The 16,410-nt window shown below is 46.6% G+C and overlaps 1 protein-coding gene across 4 annotated transcripts in view; it reads right to left on the bottom strand.

Annotated features, from left to right (window-relative positions):
• The window catches only part of AFAP1L1 (actin filament associated protein 1 like 1), a 69,089-nt gene that overhangs the window by 13,301 nt on the left and 39,378 nt on the right, over positions 1-16,410 (bottom strand). For all 4 annotated transcript variants that reach the window (XM_518027.6, XM_016954015.3, XM_009449919.5 and 1 more), the window contains 7 exons: positions 15,400-15,492; positions 11,707-11,800; positions 11,318-11,470; positions 9,681-9,892; positions 7,895-8,040; positions 7,159-7,231; positions 4,935-5,046 (listed from right to left, as the gene is read on the bottom strand). In XM_518027.6, the coding sequence (XP_518027.3) occupies positions 4,935-5,046; positions 7,159-7,231; positions 7,895-8,040; positions 9,681-9,892; positions 11,318-11,470; positions 11,707-11,800; positions 15,400-15,492 (883 nt within the window). The remainder of the gene's footprint in view (positions 1-4,934; positions 5,047-7,158; positions 7,232-7,894; positions 8,041-9,680; positions 9,893-11,317; positions 11,471-11,706; positions 11,801-15,399; positions 15,493-16,410) is intronic.

Raw genomic sequence — 16,410 nt, 5'->3', positions numbered from 1 at the left:
TTTCATTTCAGTTATTGTACTTTTCAGCCTCATGATTTTTATTTGGTTCTTCTTTTTATAATTTCTATCTTTCTATTGGAGGCCCCATCAATATATTATCAATAATATATTCCATATGACTATACTATATAGTATAGTATAATATAGTAAGCATATAGCTATATTTCATATAACTGTAGTGTAGTTCCATATACGTATACTGTAGTGTACAGTCTAGTGTAGTGTAGTACTCAGTATAGTCTATTTCCTCCTGCAGTATGAAGCCAATTTCTCTAGAACAATGAGAAATACATTTCTGTTGTTTATAAGTTACCCAGCTTATGGAAGTTCGTTATAGCAGGAGGAATGGGCTATTATCAATAATATATTGATAGAGACTACCAATAATATAGGCTATCAATAATACAGACTATCTGTTAATACACTGTCATCTTCTGTTCCTTTATTTCTTTAAGCATGGTTTCCTTAAGTTCTTTAAATATATTTATAATGGCTGCTTTGAAATCTTTGTTAAATTCTATATTTGGGCCCTCTCTCAGGCAGTTTCTGTTGCTTGATTTTTTTCCTTCTGTATGGGTCACATTTTCCTGCTTCTTCATGTGTGTCATAATTTTTTGTTGAAAACTGGTCATTTTCGAGAATATATTGTAGTATCTTTTGATATGCATCCCCCCAACCAGGTTGTTGGGTTGTTATTTTCTTATTTGTTTAGTGACTTGTCTGAACTATTTTATTGTAGTCTACTTCCTCTTGAAGTATGAAGCCACTGATGTTGCTCCTCAGAGGCCATAGCCTTGGCATGTGTACAGTCACTCTGGGGTGACAGCGTATTAGCAGGGATTTCTGAATCTTTTCCTAATCTCCTGTTAAGCAGTCGGCCTCTGTTGCTATTACACCCAGCTCTACTAATTGTCAGGTGTTTGCTCTATTGATCTTGACAATGCATCAATTACTCCACAGCCTGATCCAATTAAATTCAGCCCCTTTACAGGATAGTTCTGGAGGCCCATCTTTGAGATTTGTTCTAACCCTAGGAGGGCTCTTTTTATTTTAAAAAATTTCTTTTTAAATATATATATATATTTTTTTCTTTAATTTTTTATTTTTTTTATTTTTGGCGACAGGGTCTCACTCTGTCGCCCAGGCTGGAGTGCAGTGGCACCATCAGGGCTCACTGCAACCTCTGCCTCTTGGGTTCAAGCGATTCTTGTGCCTCAGCCTCCCGAGTAGCTGGGATTACAGGTGCCCGCCACCATGCCTGGCTAATTTTTGTATTTTTAGTAAAGACAGGCTTTTGCCATGTTGGCTAGGCTTGTCTTGAACTCCTGGCCTCAAGTGATCCACCTGCCTCAGCCTCCCAAAGTGTTGGGATGACAAGGGTGAGCCATCACGCCCGGCTGAGGGCAATTTTAGCTGTCTCTTTCTGTGGTTCTCTCTGATAAACTAGCCTGTGGTTTAGTTTATTGTTCTCATAACCACCAAATCTCCATTGTTTTTGAGAGCACCCTTTGGTTTACACTTTCCCACACTCTGTTCCAACTAAAGTCAGTTCTTTCGAGGAAGAGCTTTGGAGTTCTCTGTTCTTATGGCCTGCCTTTCCCCACTCGGCAAAATCTCTGAGTCACTGCTCTGGATCCAGGGGTGGGAACAATGGCCTGTGCTGTGGTTTGAATGTTCATACCCTCCAAAACTCATATTGAAATTTAACTGCAATTGTAACAGTATGAAAAGATGGGACTTTGAGAGGTGATTTAGGCCATGAGGGCTTTGCCTTCATGGATGGGATTAATGCCATTAAAAGAGAGCAAATTCAACCCCCTTTTGCCTCTTTGCCCTTCCATTTTCTGCCATGTGATGATGCAGCAAGAAGGCCCTTGCTAGATGTCAACACCTTGATCTTGGATTTTCCAGCCTCCAGACTAGGAGCTAATAATTTCTGTTCATTGTAAATTACTCAGTCTCTGTTATTCTGTTATAGCAGCACAAAACAAATTAAGAGCCTGTTTCTCTTGGAGTGACATTCCTGTTATGAGCAGGGTGCTGGGTGGGGGCAGTAACCTCTGGTCTACTCTGCTTGCCTCTCCCAGCATGGAACCTCTGCCTTACAAGTGAGCTAGGATGAGGGCAATCAGGGCCCCAGTATTCTTGGCTTACCCTACCTGGGGCAAAGCCTTTGCTCTATCATCTGGGTAGAGGAAGGGAGCTTCCTACCTCTTGGCTGCAATCACCTGGAATTTAGCCTCTGCAGCATGGAGCTGGGTATGACAAAAAATACTGGCAGCCTGCCCTTCCTGGGGAGATACTGTAGCCCTTGACTGGCAGCTGGGGGAAGAAGGAGCCCTGTTTTCTTGTCCAGACATGCCTGGAGTGAAGATTCTTTCAAACTGAGTTGGGGAATAAAGGGGTAGGTTGTGGCTCAAATGCCACAAACTCTCACTGTTCTTGCTAAGATTTAGCAAATTTTCTAGAGTAAATGTTTCTTCATTTGCCCTTAGGAAAATTTCCAGACTTTAAGTAATTGTTTGTTTTAATAAATTTCACCAGCTACTGCTGTTTTGCTAGGGAGTGGGTCCATGCAGCTTCTCACGCCACCATTTTTCTCAGCAATCTACTTGGCCTCCATGATTCTTGCTTCCTGATATTCATGCCCTTTTATAATCCCCTCCCACACTAAACAGTGCTGACCTGTGTAACCATTAGGATATTGCAGGATGACAGAGTGTAACTTCTAACCATAGGTCATAAAAGACCTTGCAGCATCAGCCTTGCTGTTCCTTCTTGGGTTGCTTGCTCTGGGGGAAGCCAGCTGTCACATCACAAGGATAAGCAACTCTATGAAGAAATCCCCTTGGCAAAGAACTAAGGCCTCCTTCCAACAACCAGCACAAACTTGCCAGGCATGCAGTGAGCCATCTTAGAAGTGGATCCTTCAGCCTGTCAAGCCTTTAGGTGACTTCAGATGACCGGCCAACATCTTGAGATCTCATGAGAGACCCCAAGCCAGAACTACCTATCCAAGCCATTTGGAGATTCTTGACCCACAGAAACCGTGTGACATAACACATGTTCCTGCTTATTGTTTAGAGGAGCTAAATTTTGGGTAATTTCTTATGTAGCAATAGGCAATTAATACATGATCGTGGGCAAAATCCTTTGGCTATAGACTAGATGTTTACATCCCCCAAAATTCATATGTTGAAACCTAATCCCCTTCGTGATGGCACTTGGAGGTGGGGCCTTTGGTAGGTGATTAGGTCACGAGGGTGGAGCCCTCATGGATGGGATTAGTGCCCTTAGGAAAGAGACCCCAGGGAGCAAAAAGATGGTCATCACCAGGAAACAGGCCCTCACCAGACACCAAATCGGCTGCCACCTTGATCTCAGACTTCCCAGCCTCCAGAACAATGAGAAATAAATTTCTGTTATTTATAAGTTAACCAGCTTCTGGGATTTTGCTATAGCAGGAGAAATGGACTAAGATATCTTCCCTTTTATTTTCTTCAGTTTCTTCATCTAAAAAACAACCTTGTTGGAATTCATCAGTAGTTTTCCACTGTGGTTTCCCACTGTCCTTCAAGGAACCTTATGACCCCACGGTGAAGCTAACAGGAAAAGTGGAGGCCAAGTGGGCCTCAACCAGAGTAGCTCCACTTTTATTTTTCTTTTATAAACTGGGCTTTCATATAAGATTTGATTTGAAGAAAGGGTCTGCTTTTTTGTGTGTGTTTGTTAGTTTTTTGTTGTTGTCATTGACATTCGGTGATTTCTTTAATCTTACATGCTTTTTTCAGTTTAGATTTCCATTTTAAAATGGGCATTTCACAAGGCCCTGCATTTCCAGTGCCTCTGAGAGTAGAGTGCAAAGTTACACAACAACCTTCTGATTGTTCAGAGAGGAAACTCAGGCCCAGAGAGGGGAAAGGACTTTTCCCAGAGGTACACAGTAATTCAGTAGTCAAGGGAGGAATGAAGAATGGAATACAGATTTCCTGACCCTCAGAAGGGATGATCTATACAAATGAAATGGAGCTATAATACAGAAAAGTATTTTTTAAAAATAGGTATTAAAAAATAAAAGTAGATTTTCAAAAAGCACAGAACAGAACTTGACTCTGTTGAGATGCAGGGGGAAGAAATGTAAAGGAACAAAGAAAAAACTTTTGGAACATGCTGTCCCACAGGAAGCTGGCTTGTTCATAAAGATAAATCACACAGAAGCACAGATTACTGTTGGAAGTAAAAGAGCATTTACAACAGAGTTGCCTGGCGTACTTAGTCATTATTGTGCAGTGTGGCAATCAGGCAATTCACTGAGCTCCTGGGGGGTGCTAGGCAGAGCTAGAGTGGGACACCAAGGTGAGCTTTGGCTTTTATGGCAGCTGGCTCCAGGCTATTTGGATGGGTTCAGTTCTCCACTTACTACCCTAGCTCAGAAATCACAAATTGTTAGCCTCTGAAACAGATACAGCTTGTCAACAATCTCTCTCTCTCTATTTGGCCTCATTTGGTGCTAAATTAAAAAAAAATAGTTGCTGATATTAAAAAATAAGTAGACTTCACCTAAATTCTAGATTTCTGGCCTCTTTTAAGTAATTGGCAAATCTGGTGTTAGGGGCCTGGTACTGCTGCATAGGGATCATCTGCTGGAGCTGAGCAGCAGCCTCCCCTATAGTTGGGACCTGAGAAAACTGGGTACCGGTTTCCTACAGTACCTCCCCACCCCCCAACTCCCTGTCATTTTCCCTCTGAGGCCACATGCTAGCTGGCCTTTATCATTGTGCTTGCTCTGTGATTTTTCTTACGGTAGAGTATTTTCTTGCATCTCACTTTGCTCATTTATTTACCCACCAGGGAAACTGATTTTGAGATCCCTCCTATAGACTGCTTCCTTTCCTTCCTCCCTAGTCAGCAGGGGAGGCCCACACACAACTCACTGGAGGCGTGGCGTTTGACTTTGACCTGCGGGTCCACACGATGGGACTTCTCACTGCAGGAGGAGGCGTGACGCTTCACCTGGGCCCCTGTGGGGCGCTCGGGCTCCTCGTCCTGGTGGGAGATGGAGGAAGACAGTCAAGTTCAGGCAGGCGCAGACTCATCAATGCAGGGTGTATTGCGGTCTTTGCTCAGTATGGAGTCTTCTTGCTCTGAGATCTTGGTCTTACATTTTTAGACTTGCATAGCACTCAAAAATCATAAAGCACTTTTGCTAGCAGTATATCATTTGAACCTCATACCTTTCTGCTGGGGGGCAGCAGAAGGTAACCCTAAACTGCAGCACCTGCTGAGAGGAAAATTAGAAAATCTCAAAAGACTGTGGGTGGCTATATTTGATTTATCATAGATACTTTTGTCTTTAGAACATTTGGAAGTATCCTGATTTTCTGAATTGCCTCAAAAAGAAAACAGTCTTCCCTCAAGAAGAAAAGTCCTGGATGAGAGGAGCCAGTGATAGAAGTGACATAACTTAATAGATTAACTATACATTTGTGCATGAAGAATATTAAGAATACTAAAAATCCAGTGAAAGCTTAGGAAACCATGAGTTAAATATGATAATAATGTAATATAATAATGATGTTGTCAACAACAGTACTATCTACTTCTCTGTATAGGACCTTCCAATGTCTAGGCACTGTCCTAATTTCTTTTTTTGAGTGCAGTGGTGTGATCATGGCTCACTGCAGCCTCAACCTCCTGGACTCAAGTGATCCTCCCACCTCAGCCTCCCGAGTTGTTGGGACAACATATGTGCAGCACCATGCCCAGCTAGTTTTTGTAGAGACAGGGTTTTGCCATGTTGGCCAGGCTGGTCTCAAACTCCTGGGCTTAAGTGATCCACCCACCTCAGCTTCCTATAAGTGCTAGGATTATAGGTATGAGCCACTGTGCCCAGCCTAAACGTTTTTTTTGTTTTGTTTTTTTTTGAGACAGAGTCTCGCTCTGTTGCCCAGGCTGTAGTTCAGTGGCATAATCTTGGCTCACTTCCACCTCCTGGGTTCAAGCGATCCTCCTGCCTCAGCCTCTCGAGTAGCTGGGACCATAGGCATCTGCCACTGTGCCTGGCTAATTTTTGTAGTTTTTAAGTAGAGACGAGGTTTCACCATGCTGGCCAGGCTGGACTCGAGCTCCTGGCCTCAAGTGATCCACCCACCTCAGCCTCCCAAAGTACTGGGATTACAGGCATGAGCCACGGCACCCAGACCCCGCCTAAACTTTTTTACATAAAGTATTATTTAATTCTTGCAGTTATCCAAGAAGGTAGGTTTTATCATATCCTTTTGGAGTCATGAAGTGAAGCCCAGCAGCCCTGAGTCTGACTCAAACTTCACATCCTTAAGTGCTAAGCTGTCTTGCCACTAAACTCTGCAACTGAGAAAAACCTCAAGCTGCATCCACAGGTTTATCTGAGTCTGAAGAAAGACCATATGAACAGAAGGATGACTGGACAAATTTCTAGAAAAGAGAGTCCTAGAGGTGAAAACTCAGTGTGTCATGCAGCACTGTCTAAGACAGAGGTCCTGTCTGCAGACACATCTGTTGTCCTCGGCAGCTTAACTGCCTCTCTCTCCTGCTAACTGTGAGGCCTGACCCACCCACCAGCGTCTGATTGGAATGTGGCTCTCCTCTTGCTTTCTGAGGGAGGAGACAGCACAGGGCATGCTGCCAGGAGCATTCCAGGTCATGTGATGGCTACACAGGCCTCACTGTAAATTAGTAAGCTGGTATCTCCCTGGCTTAGCAAGCAAAACATGGAGACTGGCCTGGGAGCTGAAGCTCCCAGATCACGAAGTCACCAGGTGAAGGCTTGCGGGGTGGTCCCAGAGTCAGCACCTGCCCCAGACACCACGGAATCAGCAGGATAAGTTCACAGAGTGGTAAACAGGAGGAGGGCCCCAGCAACTTGCTCAAACTGGAGACGATGCCTCACCTTTTGGTAGTGTTTGGGAGTCTGCACAGCCCTTTCTTCCTCCCAACCTGGGTCCTGTGCCAGGGATTCCTCATCCTGAGCCATGCTCTATGATAAGAAGGGGCTCCCCTTCTAGCTACTGCTGCTTAAATGAAAATGATCTTTCTGAGGCAGAAGGTAAAGGGAGCAGAAAGAGGGAGAGCTAATAAGTGGCCCTTGCCACGTTCCTGGGCAGCCCCAAGGGACTGTACCTGCATCTTTTCATAAGGAACATCATCATAGACTCGGGGCTCAGGCCACTGATTCTGGCAGGATCTTGCATATCTAGAAAATAAAAGGTACGATGACAATGACAATGACAATGATGCTTTGCAGCTTACAGTGCTTTCGTGTCCTCACTCTCATTGATTCTGGCAGAAACTCTTAAGGCAGATCAGAAGATTGGTAAAAGCAAGATGGCAGACAGCATTGTGTCATGGGCTGTGTTAGGGCGTCACAGACAGGACCAATGTGATTCTCATAACAACCCGCAAGGCAGGTAATTCATCACCACCATTCTATGAGTCAGAAAACAGAGATCCGAGATGGCAAGCAACCAGTGCAAGCTTCCACTGCTGGTGGTGACTGAGCTGGGACTCGAACTTGGCTCTTCTAGTACCGAATGCCATATACTAGCCACGTGCCCATGCTCCAGTGTGTGAAAGCTTAAAGTCCCATGACATGAGGGCAGAGCCCAGGCCACTACTCCAAGGCTTCTCTACTTTTGCTCCTTCCATCCACAGCTTGCCTCTGACTCTGGGCTACCTCCTTCAGCCAGCTCCCCACTCTTTGCTGGAAGAGGAAGACACTCATTCCAGCTTACCAAGGAAGCAGAGCTTTCCTTAGCTCCTCCCTTCCCTCCTAGTGCCCAGGGCTGGACTCAGCCTCTGAGAGGGATGGAGACAGGAAAGGTCCTGGGCAGGTGTGGCCAGTGCAGCTGACACTTACAGGAAGGAGTTGCGCCCAGCACTGACGATGCTGGTTAAGGTCTCCACATCCACGTAGTCATAGTGCAGCGCCTCCGGAGTGACTCTGGAGCCCATCTCCACCAGCAGCAGCCCGAGCCAGCGACCCATGTCCTCTGAACAGCTTGCCTGAAGGACAGGAGGCAAAGGTGGAGTTCATTTTCCTACTGTCAGGGCTCCTGGAGACCTGTTGACTTCAGCCAAACCCAGAAATATTTGTAAGTACTGACTACGTACCCGATACTCAGGGGTCAAAGAGGAATAAGATTATAGCACACATCCAGAAATCCAAGAGGCTCCCTTCTTCCATCTATTCAGGTTTCCAATCAAATGTCACCTCCTCAGGGAGGCCCTCCCTGATGACCTCTCTAAGACAGAGGCCTCCCTGCCCTCACTTTCCATTCTCAGAGCCTTCCCCAACCATTAGAATATAAAACCAACATTTGGGTGTTCTCTGAATTTTTAAAAAAATATTTACTTTTTATTAGAAGAGGCCATTTCTCATATAACTTAATCAAAATAGTTTCTTGTGTTATAGTTGCCAAATAAGTACAATACTGTGTATAGGAAAATCTCCAAGAAGTTGCCAGTCAGCTAAACACGGACTTATGTTAATTCTCATTTAAAGAGCATCTTATAAAATTAAATTAGCACACAAATGCTAAACTTGAATACATAAAGCACACTTTTTGCCAGAAACCTTTATATGTGTATAAGATAAATAAGAGACCTATCTCAAACTACCAAAAATAAAAGTGAGTTACGGAGGCGATATTTTTTGAAATTTAAGAACTGAGAGAGGCAGGGGGTCTTGGGCAGAAAACAAGACCAAGAGGTCAGATTCTAGGACAAGACTAAGAGACCACTGGCCCTCTGTGGACCCCTGGATAAAGCATGTGGCTGCCCTGGCCTCAGTTTCCTTATCTGTAATGGCAGAAGGTAGTTTTCTGTTTTCCTGTAGTGTTAACATTTTAAATTCTAAATTGCCAAAGGGTTGCCATGTGGAAGAGAGAGTCCACGTATTCTGCATGACCTCAGAGAGGAGGCTAGTGCCCGTGAGTAAGAAGGACAGTGAATCGGTGAAATGAAATCACACTTCATTCACTCATTTGTTCAACAAATTATTTCTAGAGCCCATAGTGCTGGACATCATGCTGAGTTCTGGAAAAACAAAAGTATGCAGAATAGGCCTAATTATTGCCTTCCTGGAGCTTAAAGATTTCAACTCAGTATGGGGAAAATCTTTCTAAAATTTGAATTGCTCAATGGGAGGGGCAGTGGACCTTCTCCTCCACCAGAGGAGGGTACTGGTGAAAAGTCTTAGAGGGGATTCCAGAATCTGAATGGTTAGACCAGACTAAATGCCTTTCAGGCTTGGGATTTTAAGGTAAGGGAGAAAAAACAAACCTTGGTTCTGGGGCTGCCAGATTTAGTGAATAAAAATACAGAACGTTTTGTTTAATTTGAATGTCAGATGAACAATGAATAATATTTTAGTATCGATAAAGCTCCAATGTTGCGTGGGACATGCCTATTTTATTATGAAAACATTTCAGGTAATGTTCGTGGCTTACCTGAAATTCAAATTAAGTGGGTGTCCTGTGTGTTGTCTTATAATCTACTTGGGTCACCTGACAGGAGTGAGGCTTGCTTTCCTTCCCCTTCAGTCCCCATGGTGTCACTAGCAAGGGCTCCCCCAAACAAAAACATGACACTCAGGCCAGAGTCCCCAGACCAAGCACCACCCGCGTCCCACCCTCTCCTCTCACCTCCAAGATGGCCACCTCCTGCCGGTTGCGCAGGATCCTGAAGGCAAATGGGTGTCGGGGCCCAAAGCCTGGGGCCACCTCACAGCCTTGCAGGGCGATGGCGTTCACATGGGTTCGCAGGTCCATGTGATCCTTGTGGAAATACAGAGTGTTGCACTTCAGGCGGCACCAGCGTTCCTTCCAGCCCTGGTTCACCAGCACGTTCAGGTAGCCTGGAGGAGACAATGGTGTGAGGTTCCCATAGCCTGCCTTGGGACAGCATGGGGACGCAAGGCGGCTCCATGTGTCTGCTGGAAAGAAGGCCTCGGGGTCCTGGTCAGCTCTCTTTCCCCTGTGACCTCAGGGTGACCTTGGGCGTGCATTTCTCTGAGTTTGTTTCTTAGCTGTGAAACATGGACTGATAATGGCATTCCTACATCTCTGCACAGCCTTTGGGCCACACCAACCTTGATGAAAAGGGCAGGAACTACTGCATATGGTGTATAAAAAACACAACTCTTTTGCCTTTTCTCCCCAAATCAAAACTGTTACTGAAAGATGGAAAAGAATGGATGATGCTGACACCCAGTGGCAGCATGTGGGAACAAAAATGTCTCACTCACATAATCTTAAAATTGACCAAGGCCCAGCTGCTATGTAGCTAATGACCCACAGGTTTAGAATTCCCTCTTAATGTTTTAGATTTAAATTTACTTATTTTTACCATAACACACTCTGATTCACTGATTACAAAATACTTCTTTGTAGCCATATATTTATTTATGTATTTATTTTTTGAGACTGGGTCTCCCTCTGTCAGCCAGGCTGGAGTACAGTGTCTCTATCACGGCTCACTGCAGCCTCAACCTCCCGGTCTCAAGTGATCCTCCCACCTCAGCCTCCCAAGTAGCTGGGATTACAGGCATACACCACCATGCCTGGCTAATTTTTGTATCTTTGGTAGAGACAGAGTTTCACCATGTTACCCAGGCTGGACTCAAACTCCAGGGCTCAAGTGATCCTCCCTCCTCAGCCTCCCAAAGTGCTGGGATTACAGAGGTGAGCCACTGTGCCTGGCCTTGCCATGTACTTTTATAATATTTTTTTCAGGGTTAGAATATTACTGCATATCCAAAATATATGATTTTTAAAAACTGGATTCCAGTACAGGGAACGCTACATTTACATGAGCAAAATAATGTTTTCACCTTCAAATCACCTTTAATTCACATTGAATGCATTTTTAATAAAAAGTACCTAAATATTTTTCTCCAATAAATTTCCCTATAATATGGGTTGTTACTTATACACCTGGCACGTTCTATGCTGGAAAATAAGATACCCCTGTCTTGTTATCGTGGAGGAAACTGAGAAACTGAGGCCCAGAGATGGGCAGTGATTTGGGCTACAGTCACAGGGAGCACAGAAATACAGTGGTCAGCTGGCTTTTCCTTTGGTTGAGTGTCAGGGCCCCTGGGAAGGGAAGTGATGGGAAGGCCTAGAGTGTTAATGGAGTGGGGCTTAGCCTCCCAGTAGGCTTGGATTCCCTCCCCTGCCCCGGGGGTGAGGTGGACGAGGCATGAGGTCTCCTGGCCTCAGCCCCCGAAGCCCGCGCACACAGGACCTGAGCACCCTTCCTCCCCGTGCCCTGGACCCACCACAGCAGGGAACCTCCTCCTCGGTGGAGGACGTCTGCAGGTCATCGGCCAGTGTCTTCTTCTTGGAGAAGCCGATGATACGGGTGATCTTGCGGCCCGCAGCCCTGCTCATTGAGCCCTTCAGTTCTGCCAGGCTGCTCTTCTTCCCTTTGCCTGTTGGGGAAATGGGTCAGGGGAGTGGAGGGAGCCCCGAGTCCCACCCATCCTTAGTCTTCCTTGTGGCCTTTTCAGCCTGCATACAGGATGGGCCTGCAGCTCCAGGGATGGCAGGCCAGGTCACCTTACCCAGGTCTACAGAATGGTCAGAACCTGCTCTGCCGCTGTGTGCCCATGGGCAAGGCCCCGCCCAGTTCCAGCATTCCCCAGCCTGAGCCCCCAGAGGCTCCTACCGTGATCACAGGTCTCCCGGCGGCCAAGGGTAGAACAGTTGTCACCCACACCCATGCTGTCAGAATCTGAGGTCTGCTTCTCTTGGGACAGCCTCTGCGGAGGGACACAGGCAGTCCCTCATCAGAGGGCACATTCAGAAGTACCCAAATTTCCCTTTATTGGTTCAATCTCCCTCCAACTCCCCCAGCACATGATAATTAGCTAACAAATGTTTGTCAGCAACTATCCTGTGCCTGATACCATACCAGGTATTGAAAAGACAACCATGACTTAGATATGGTTGTGTCTTTGGGCAATTCACAGTCCATTTGGGGAGGGAGGCAATTAATTATAACACTTTGAAATGAATGTCTTAGGAATTTGGACTGTATTTGGCAGGTGACAGGGAGCTGGGTAAGTATTTAAGTGGAACACTCATGTAATCCAAATTGGTTTAGGAAGTTACTTCCAGTGGCATTGTGGGGACAGACAAGAGCAGACAAGACTGGAAGCAAAAGAGCCACTTAAAAGAATGTCATCCTGGTCATGATGAGACTCGACAAGAGCATGAACCAAGATGACAGTGAGGATGGAGAAAAAGAGATGAGCTGGCAGACATTTTCAAAACAGTCATGGTGGGACCTGGTGACCAGCAGGAGTCCATTATGATCCTAACTCGGAGGAGAGGATGGGAAGGGGACACACACCCACACACCCACACACAACATGTCAACAATTTCATTGCCAGCCCAAATTAGTTTTACTCATGACACCAACTCTAGACCATTCATCGATTCATTCATACAAGGTCCATTAAGTGTCTATTAGGTACCACGGGATGTAGAGTGGAAGCAATGACTCTCTTACCACTTACTAGCTGTGGGAATGTGGGAAAGTCCTTCTGTTTCCCCAAGGCTGGGTTTTTTCACTTGAATTCCACCCACTTCAGAGGGCTGCTGTGATGGAGCCAGCTCAAGTGAAGGCCCATGGACTGTATCATTTCTAACACCTGTGTGATGTGCTGCCATCTTTCTTCAAGAAGCTGAACTGTGCCAGCCACACTTGGGCCAGGATTAAATGACATCCACCCACTTAAGAAGGTGGAATTACAGAGCTCTGAGGCCCCAAAGCCTTTCCTGCCAAGATCCTCTCAAACCAGGCTCAGCTTATGCTTCACCATAAGCATAGCACCGGGGGACAGAGAGGACAGGAGATCATGTGCACCTCTCAGTTTCCAAAGGGCTGGAAACATGACAGCTGTCAGAAAGAGGACAGAACTGTCAAGTATAAAGAATCACCTCTTCAAATGGTGAAACAGAAGTTATGGCTCTATGTGTTCTGCAATGGTGTACAGATGGTAAGTTTTTCATCAGAGCAAATAGAAATAGGTAATGTGAGCACTTTGGAAAGAACTCGATGGTGACACTGCAATCACATGATTCTATGGAGAACAGAACCACCAATATCACATCCTCACCCTCACTCTCCACCCAAAATACCACCCCCAACATTCTAGTTACCCTCCCTGTGGATGCTCAGCCACAGGAAAGCTCAACTCTGCAAGCTTGCTTCTCCTTCCCCTCTACACATCTTTCAAACTGCACCTCAGCATGCGCTGGCAAGTGCGTGCACACACACACACTCACACACACTGACACTGTCAACGCTGCTTTCCCTCCGGCCTCACGAATGGCAAAGGCTAAGTGAGGATAGGGTTGAGCTTCTCCTCCTGCATCCACCTGGGCACATGAGTACCCATCTTCCACTCCTGGTGACTCTGCCTGATCCCATACCTTTGCTTCTGTTCCCTCCCCTTGGCCCACCTCTGCCTCAGTGAAATCTTGCCTGTGCCTTAAGGCTCAACATAGGTGCCCGTCTTCCCTCACCCTTCTTGCCCCTCCAGCCAGCGTGGGCCCCTGTTCCACTCACTGTAGCTTTCTGGGGTACTCTAATAGGCTGGTGGGCTCTCCTTTCTCTCTGAGCTTAGCCATACTGGCCGTTTTCAGTTCCATGCTTCTTCCTGCTCCTGCAACTTTTCCCTCTGCTTACAATGCCTTTTCCTTCCTCTTCCCTGCTAATTTTTCATCTTCATCTGAAATGTCACTTCCTCAGAGAAGCCTTCCTGGGGTGCTGAGGCAGAGGCAGGGGCCCAGGGTACCTGGTACTTTTCCCTTCTAGCACTTACACAGCTTGGCATTTATAAGTCCATGTGACTATTTGATTCATGTCTGCTTCTTACTGAGCTGGAAATGCTGTGAGGGCAGGGCTTGCACCTGTTTGTGTTTGGACTGCATTTCAGTGGCTAGCATAGTTCCTGGGGTGCCCCGGATACCTGTCAAGCAGATGCTCAGGATCCTGGCCTTCAGAGGAGGGGCAGCACGGTCATCAAGATCTAGACTGTCTGGGTTCAAATCCTGGCTACGGTTCTTATTTACTATGTGACCTTGGGCAAATCTGTGTCTCAGCTTTCTCCTCTGAAAATGTACCTACCCAAAGAGTTGTTATGAAAATCACCTCAGTTAATACACATAAAGCATTTAGTACACTGCAGGGCATGCAGTCACAGTCTATAAATACTAGCCTTGATTACATCGTGCAAGGCCCGTGTCTGTGGGTCTTAACCCTTCCCCTTGACTGTAATGTCCTTAAGGGGAGGACTTGGGTCTGAGGCTCTTCGTTACCCACAATACCTGGCAATGTGTAGGTACTGGGACATATTTGCTAACAGCCTGACCAACTGGCTAATGACTGCTTCTCTCATGTTCCAAACAGGCACACTCCTTCTCTTTTCTTCTTCTTTTTTTTTTTTTTTAAATGAAGCTTTGCTTTTGTTGCCCAGGCATGATCTCGGCTCACCACAACCTCTGCCTCCCGGTTCAAGCAATTCTCCTCCCTCAGCCTCCTGAGTAGCTGGGATTACAGGCATGTGTCACCATGCCTGGCTAATTTTTGTATTTTCAATAAAGATGGGGTTTCTCCATGTTGGTCAGGCTGGTCTCGAACTCCTGAACTCAGGTGATCCACCCACCTCGGCCTCCCAAAGTGATGGGATTACAGGCGTGAGCCACTGCGCCCGGCCTACTCCTTCTCTTTCTTTCTTTCTCTCTCTCTCTTTTCTTTCTTTTTTCTGAGACAGGGTCTCACTCTGTTGCCCAGGCTGGAGTGCAGTGACGCAATCATGGCTCACTGCAGCCTCCACCTGCCAGGCTCAAGCAAGTCTCCTACCTTAGCCTCCTGAGTAGTGGGGACTACAGGCATGTGCCACCACACCTGGATAATTGTTTTGTAACTTTTTTGTTTTAGAGATGAGGTCTCACTATGTTGTCCAGGCTGGTCTTGAACTCTGGGGCTCAAGTGATGTGCCCACCTTGGCCTCCCAAAGTGCTGGGATTATACACCCTCCTTTTCTAATTGACAAATTTCAACTTATTTTTCATGGCACAGTTGCAATGTGACCTCCTCCTGTCCTGGCAGGGTGCATCACTCCCTCCTCTGGCTTGTACTGCACTTTGGGCACAGGCACTCGTTTGTTCATGCATTCATGAATTCAGGAGACATTTATTAAGCACCTACTGTTGTGCCAGCTCTGTGCTGGGCACCTACAGTTTGGCAGTTGCCTGACTTTCCCCCCAGCCAGTTAGTTCCCCTGGGGTTGAGCCCGTGTTGAGTGGCTACTGCCTGGCCCGGGGAAGACTTAGTGGAGACAGATATACCTTGTCCAGGTCCAACTTGCACAGGAGGACTGGGGATCTGGGGACCTCCACTCCCTCAGCTCCCCCAACTGGCTTGCTCACTTCTCGGATGACCTGTGAAGAGGACACACAGCTGTGAATGGGTGGGCAGGGAAGCTGTTGATGCAAAGGAAGAATGGGGTCTGTGTGGTGAATGCTGTAGAACAGAGGGTCAGGGCCACTGTGGGGAAGAGATGGGCTGACACAGCCACCTGCATATGTATGGGGCACACTGGGGTTTGTCAAGGCTTTCTCCCATATCTGTCCCCTGGGTTGAAAAGATACAAGGATGGGGACCAAGAGGCTTATTGCTAATTAGTTGTGTGGTCTTGGAAGAGCCACTTCCCTGCTCTGGGCCTCAGCATCCACATCTGCAACATGGGAATATACTAGTCCTCTGCTCTGCTTCCCTCCTTGGGTTGCCTGAGGACAGTGTGACCGTGGATGCGAAGAGTGATGGGAACCATAAAGCCTCACAAGCGTGAGGGACCTGCTTCTGTGACCATGTGCACCTTTACAGCAACCTGTAGGGCAGCTGGAGTTATCACCTCCATCTCCTAAAGGCAACTGCTCACTTGCCAAGGCCACACAGCAATAAGCATGAGATCAGGAAATAATCACAGCCACCATTTGTTGCTCACCTAACTGGTGGCTTTCTGTGGATTATCCCATTTTATCCCCCACCAGCCTTGTAAGCCCTGAGTTACAGCTTAAGATGATGAGCCTCGCAGAGGGGAAGCCACCTGTTAGGTGGCAGCAGAGCCAGAAACTAAATGCAGGCAGTTCAGCTGCCCACTGTTAACCTCTGGGCTAACGGCCGCCCAGGATCAATGTCAAGGCAAGTCTCTTTTAACTCCAGTCTAGGGATCCGTCTGCCGACCCAACCAGCTCGTGGAGGGTACAGGCTCCCCCAGCAGGCAGGTTCTCTCCCTTCCTTCCCTCCTGAGACAAAGGGGTAATGAGAAACACCAAATGTTCCATCATGGGGGCTGG

Source organism: Pan troglodytes, chromosome 4, assembly GCF_028858775.2.
Source record: "Pan troglodytes isolate AG18354 chromosome 4, NHGRI_mPanTro3-v2.0_pri, whole genome shotgun sequence".
Taxonomy (NCBI): Eukaryota; Metazoa; Chordata; class Mammalia; order Primates; family Hominidae; genus Pan; species Pan troglodytes.
The sequence above is the reverse complement of the archived record's forward strand: the minus strand, read 5'-3'. Positions and strand labels throughout refer to the sequence as shown.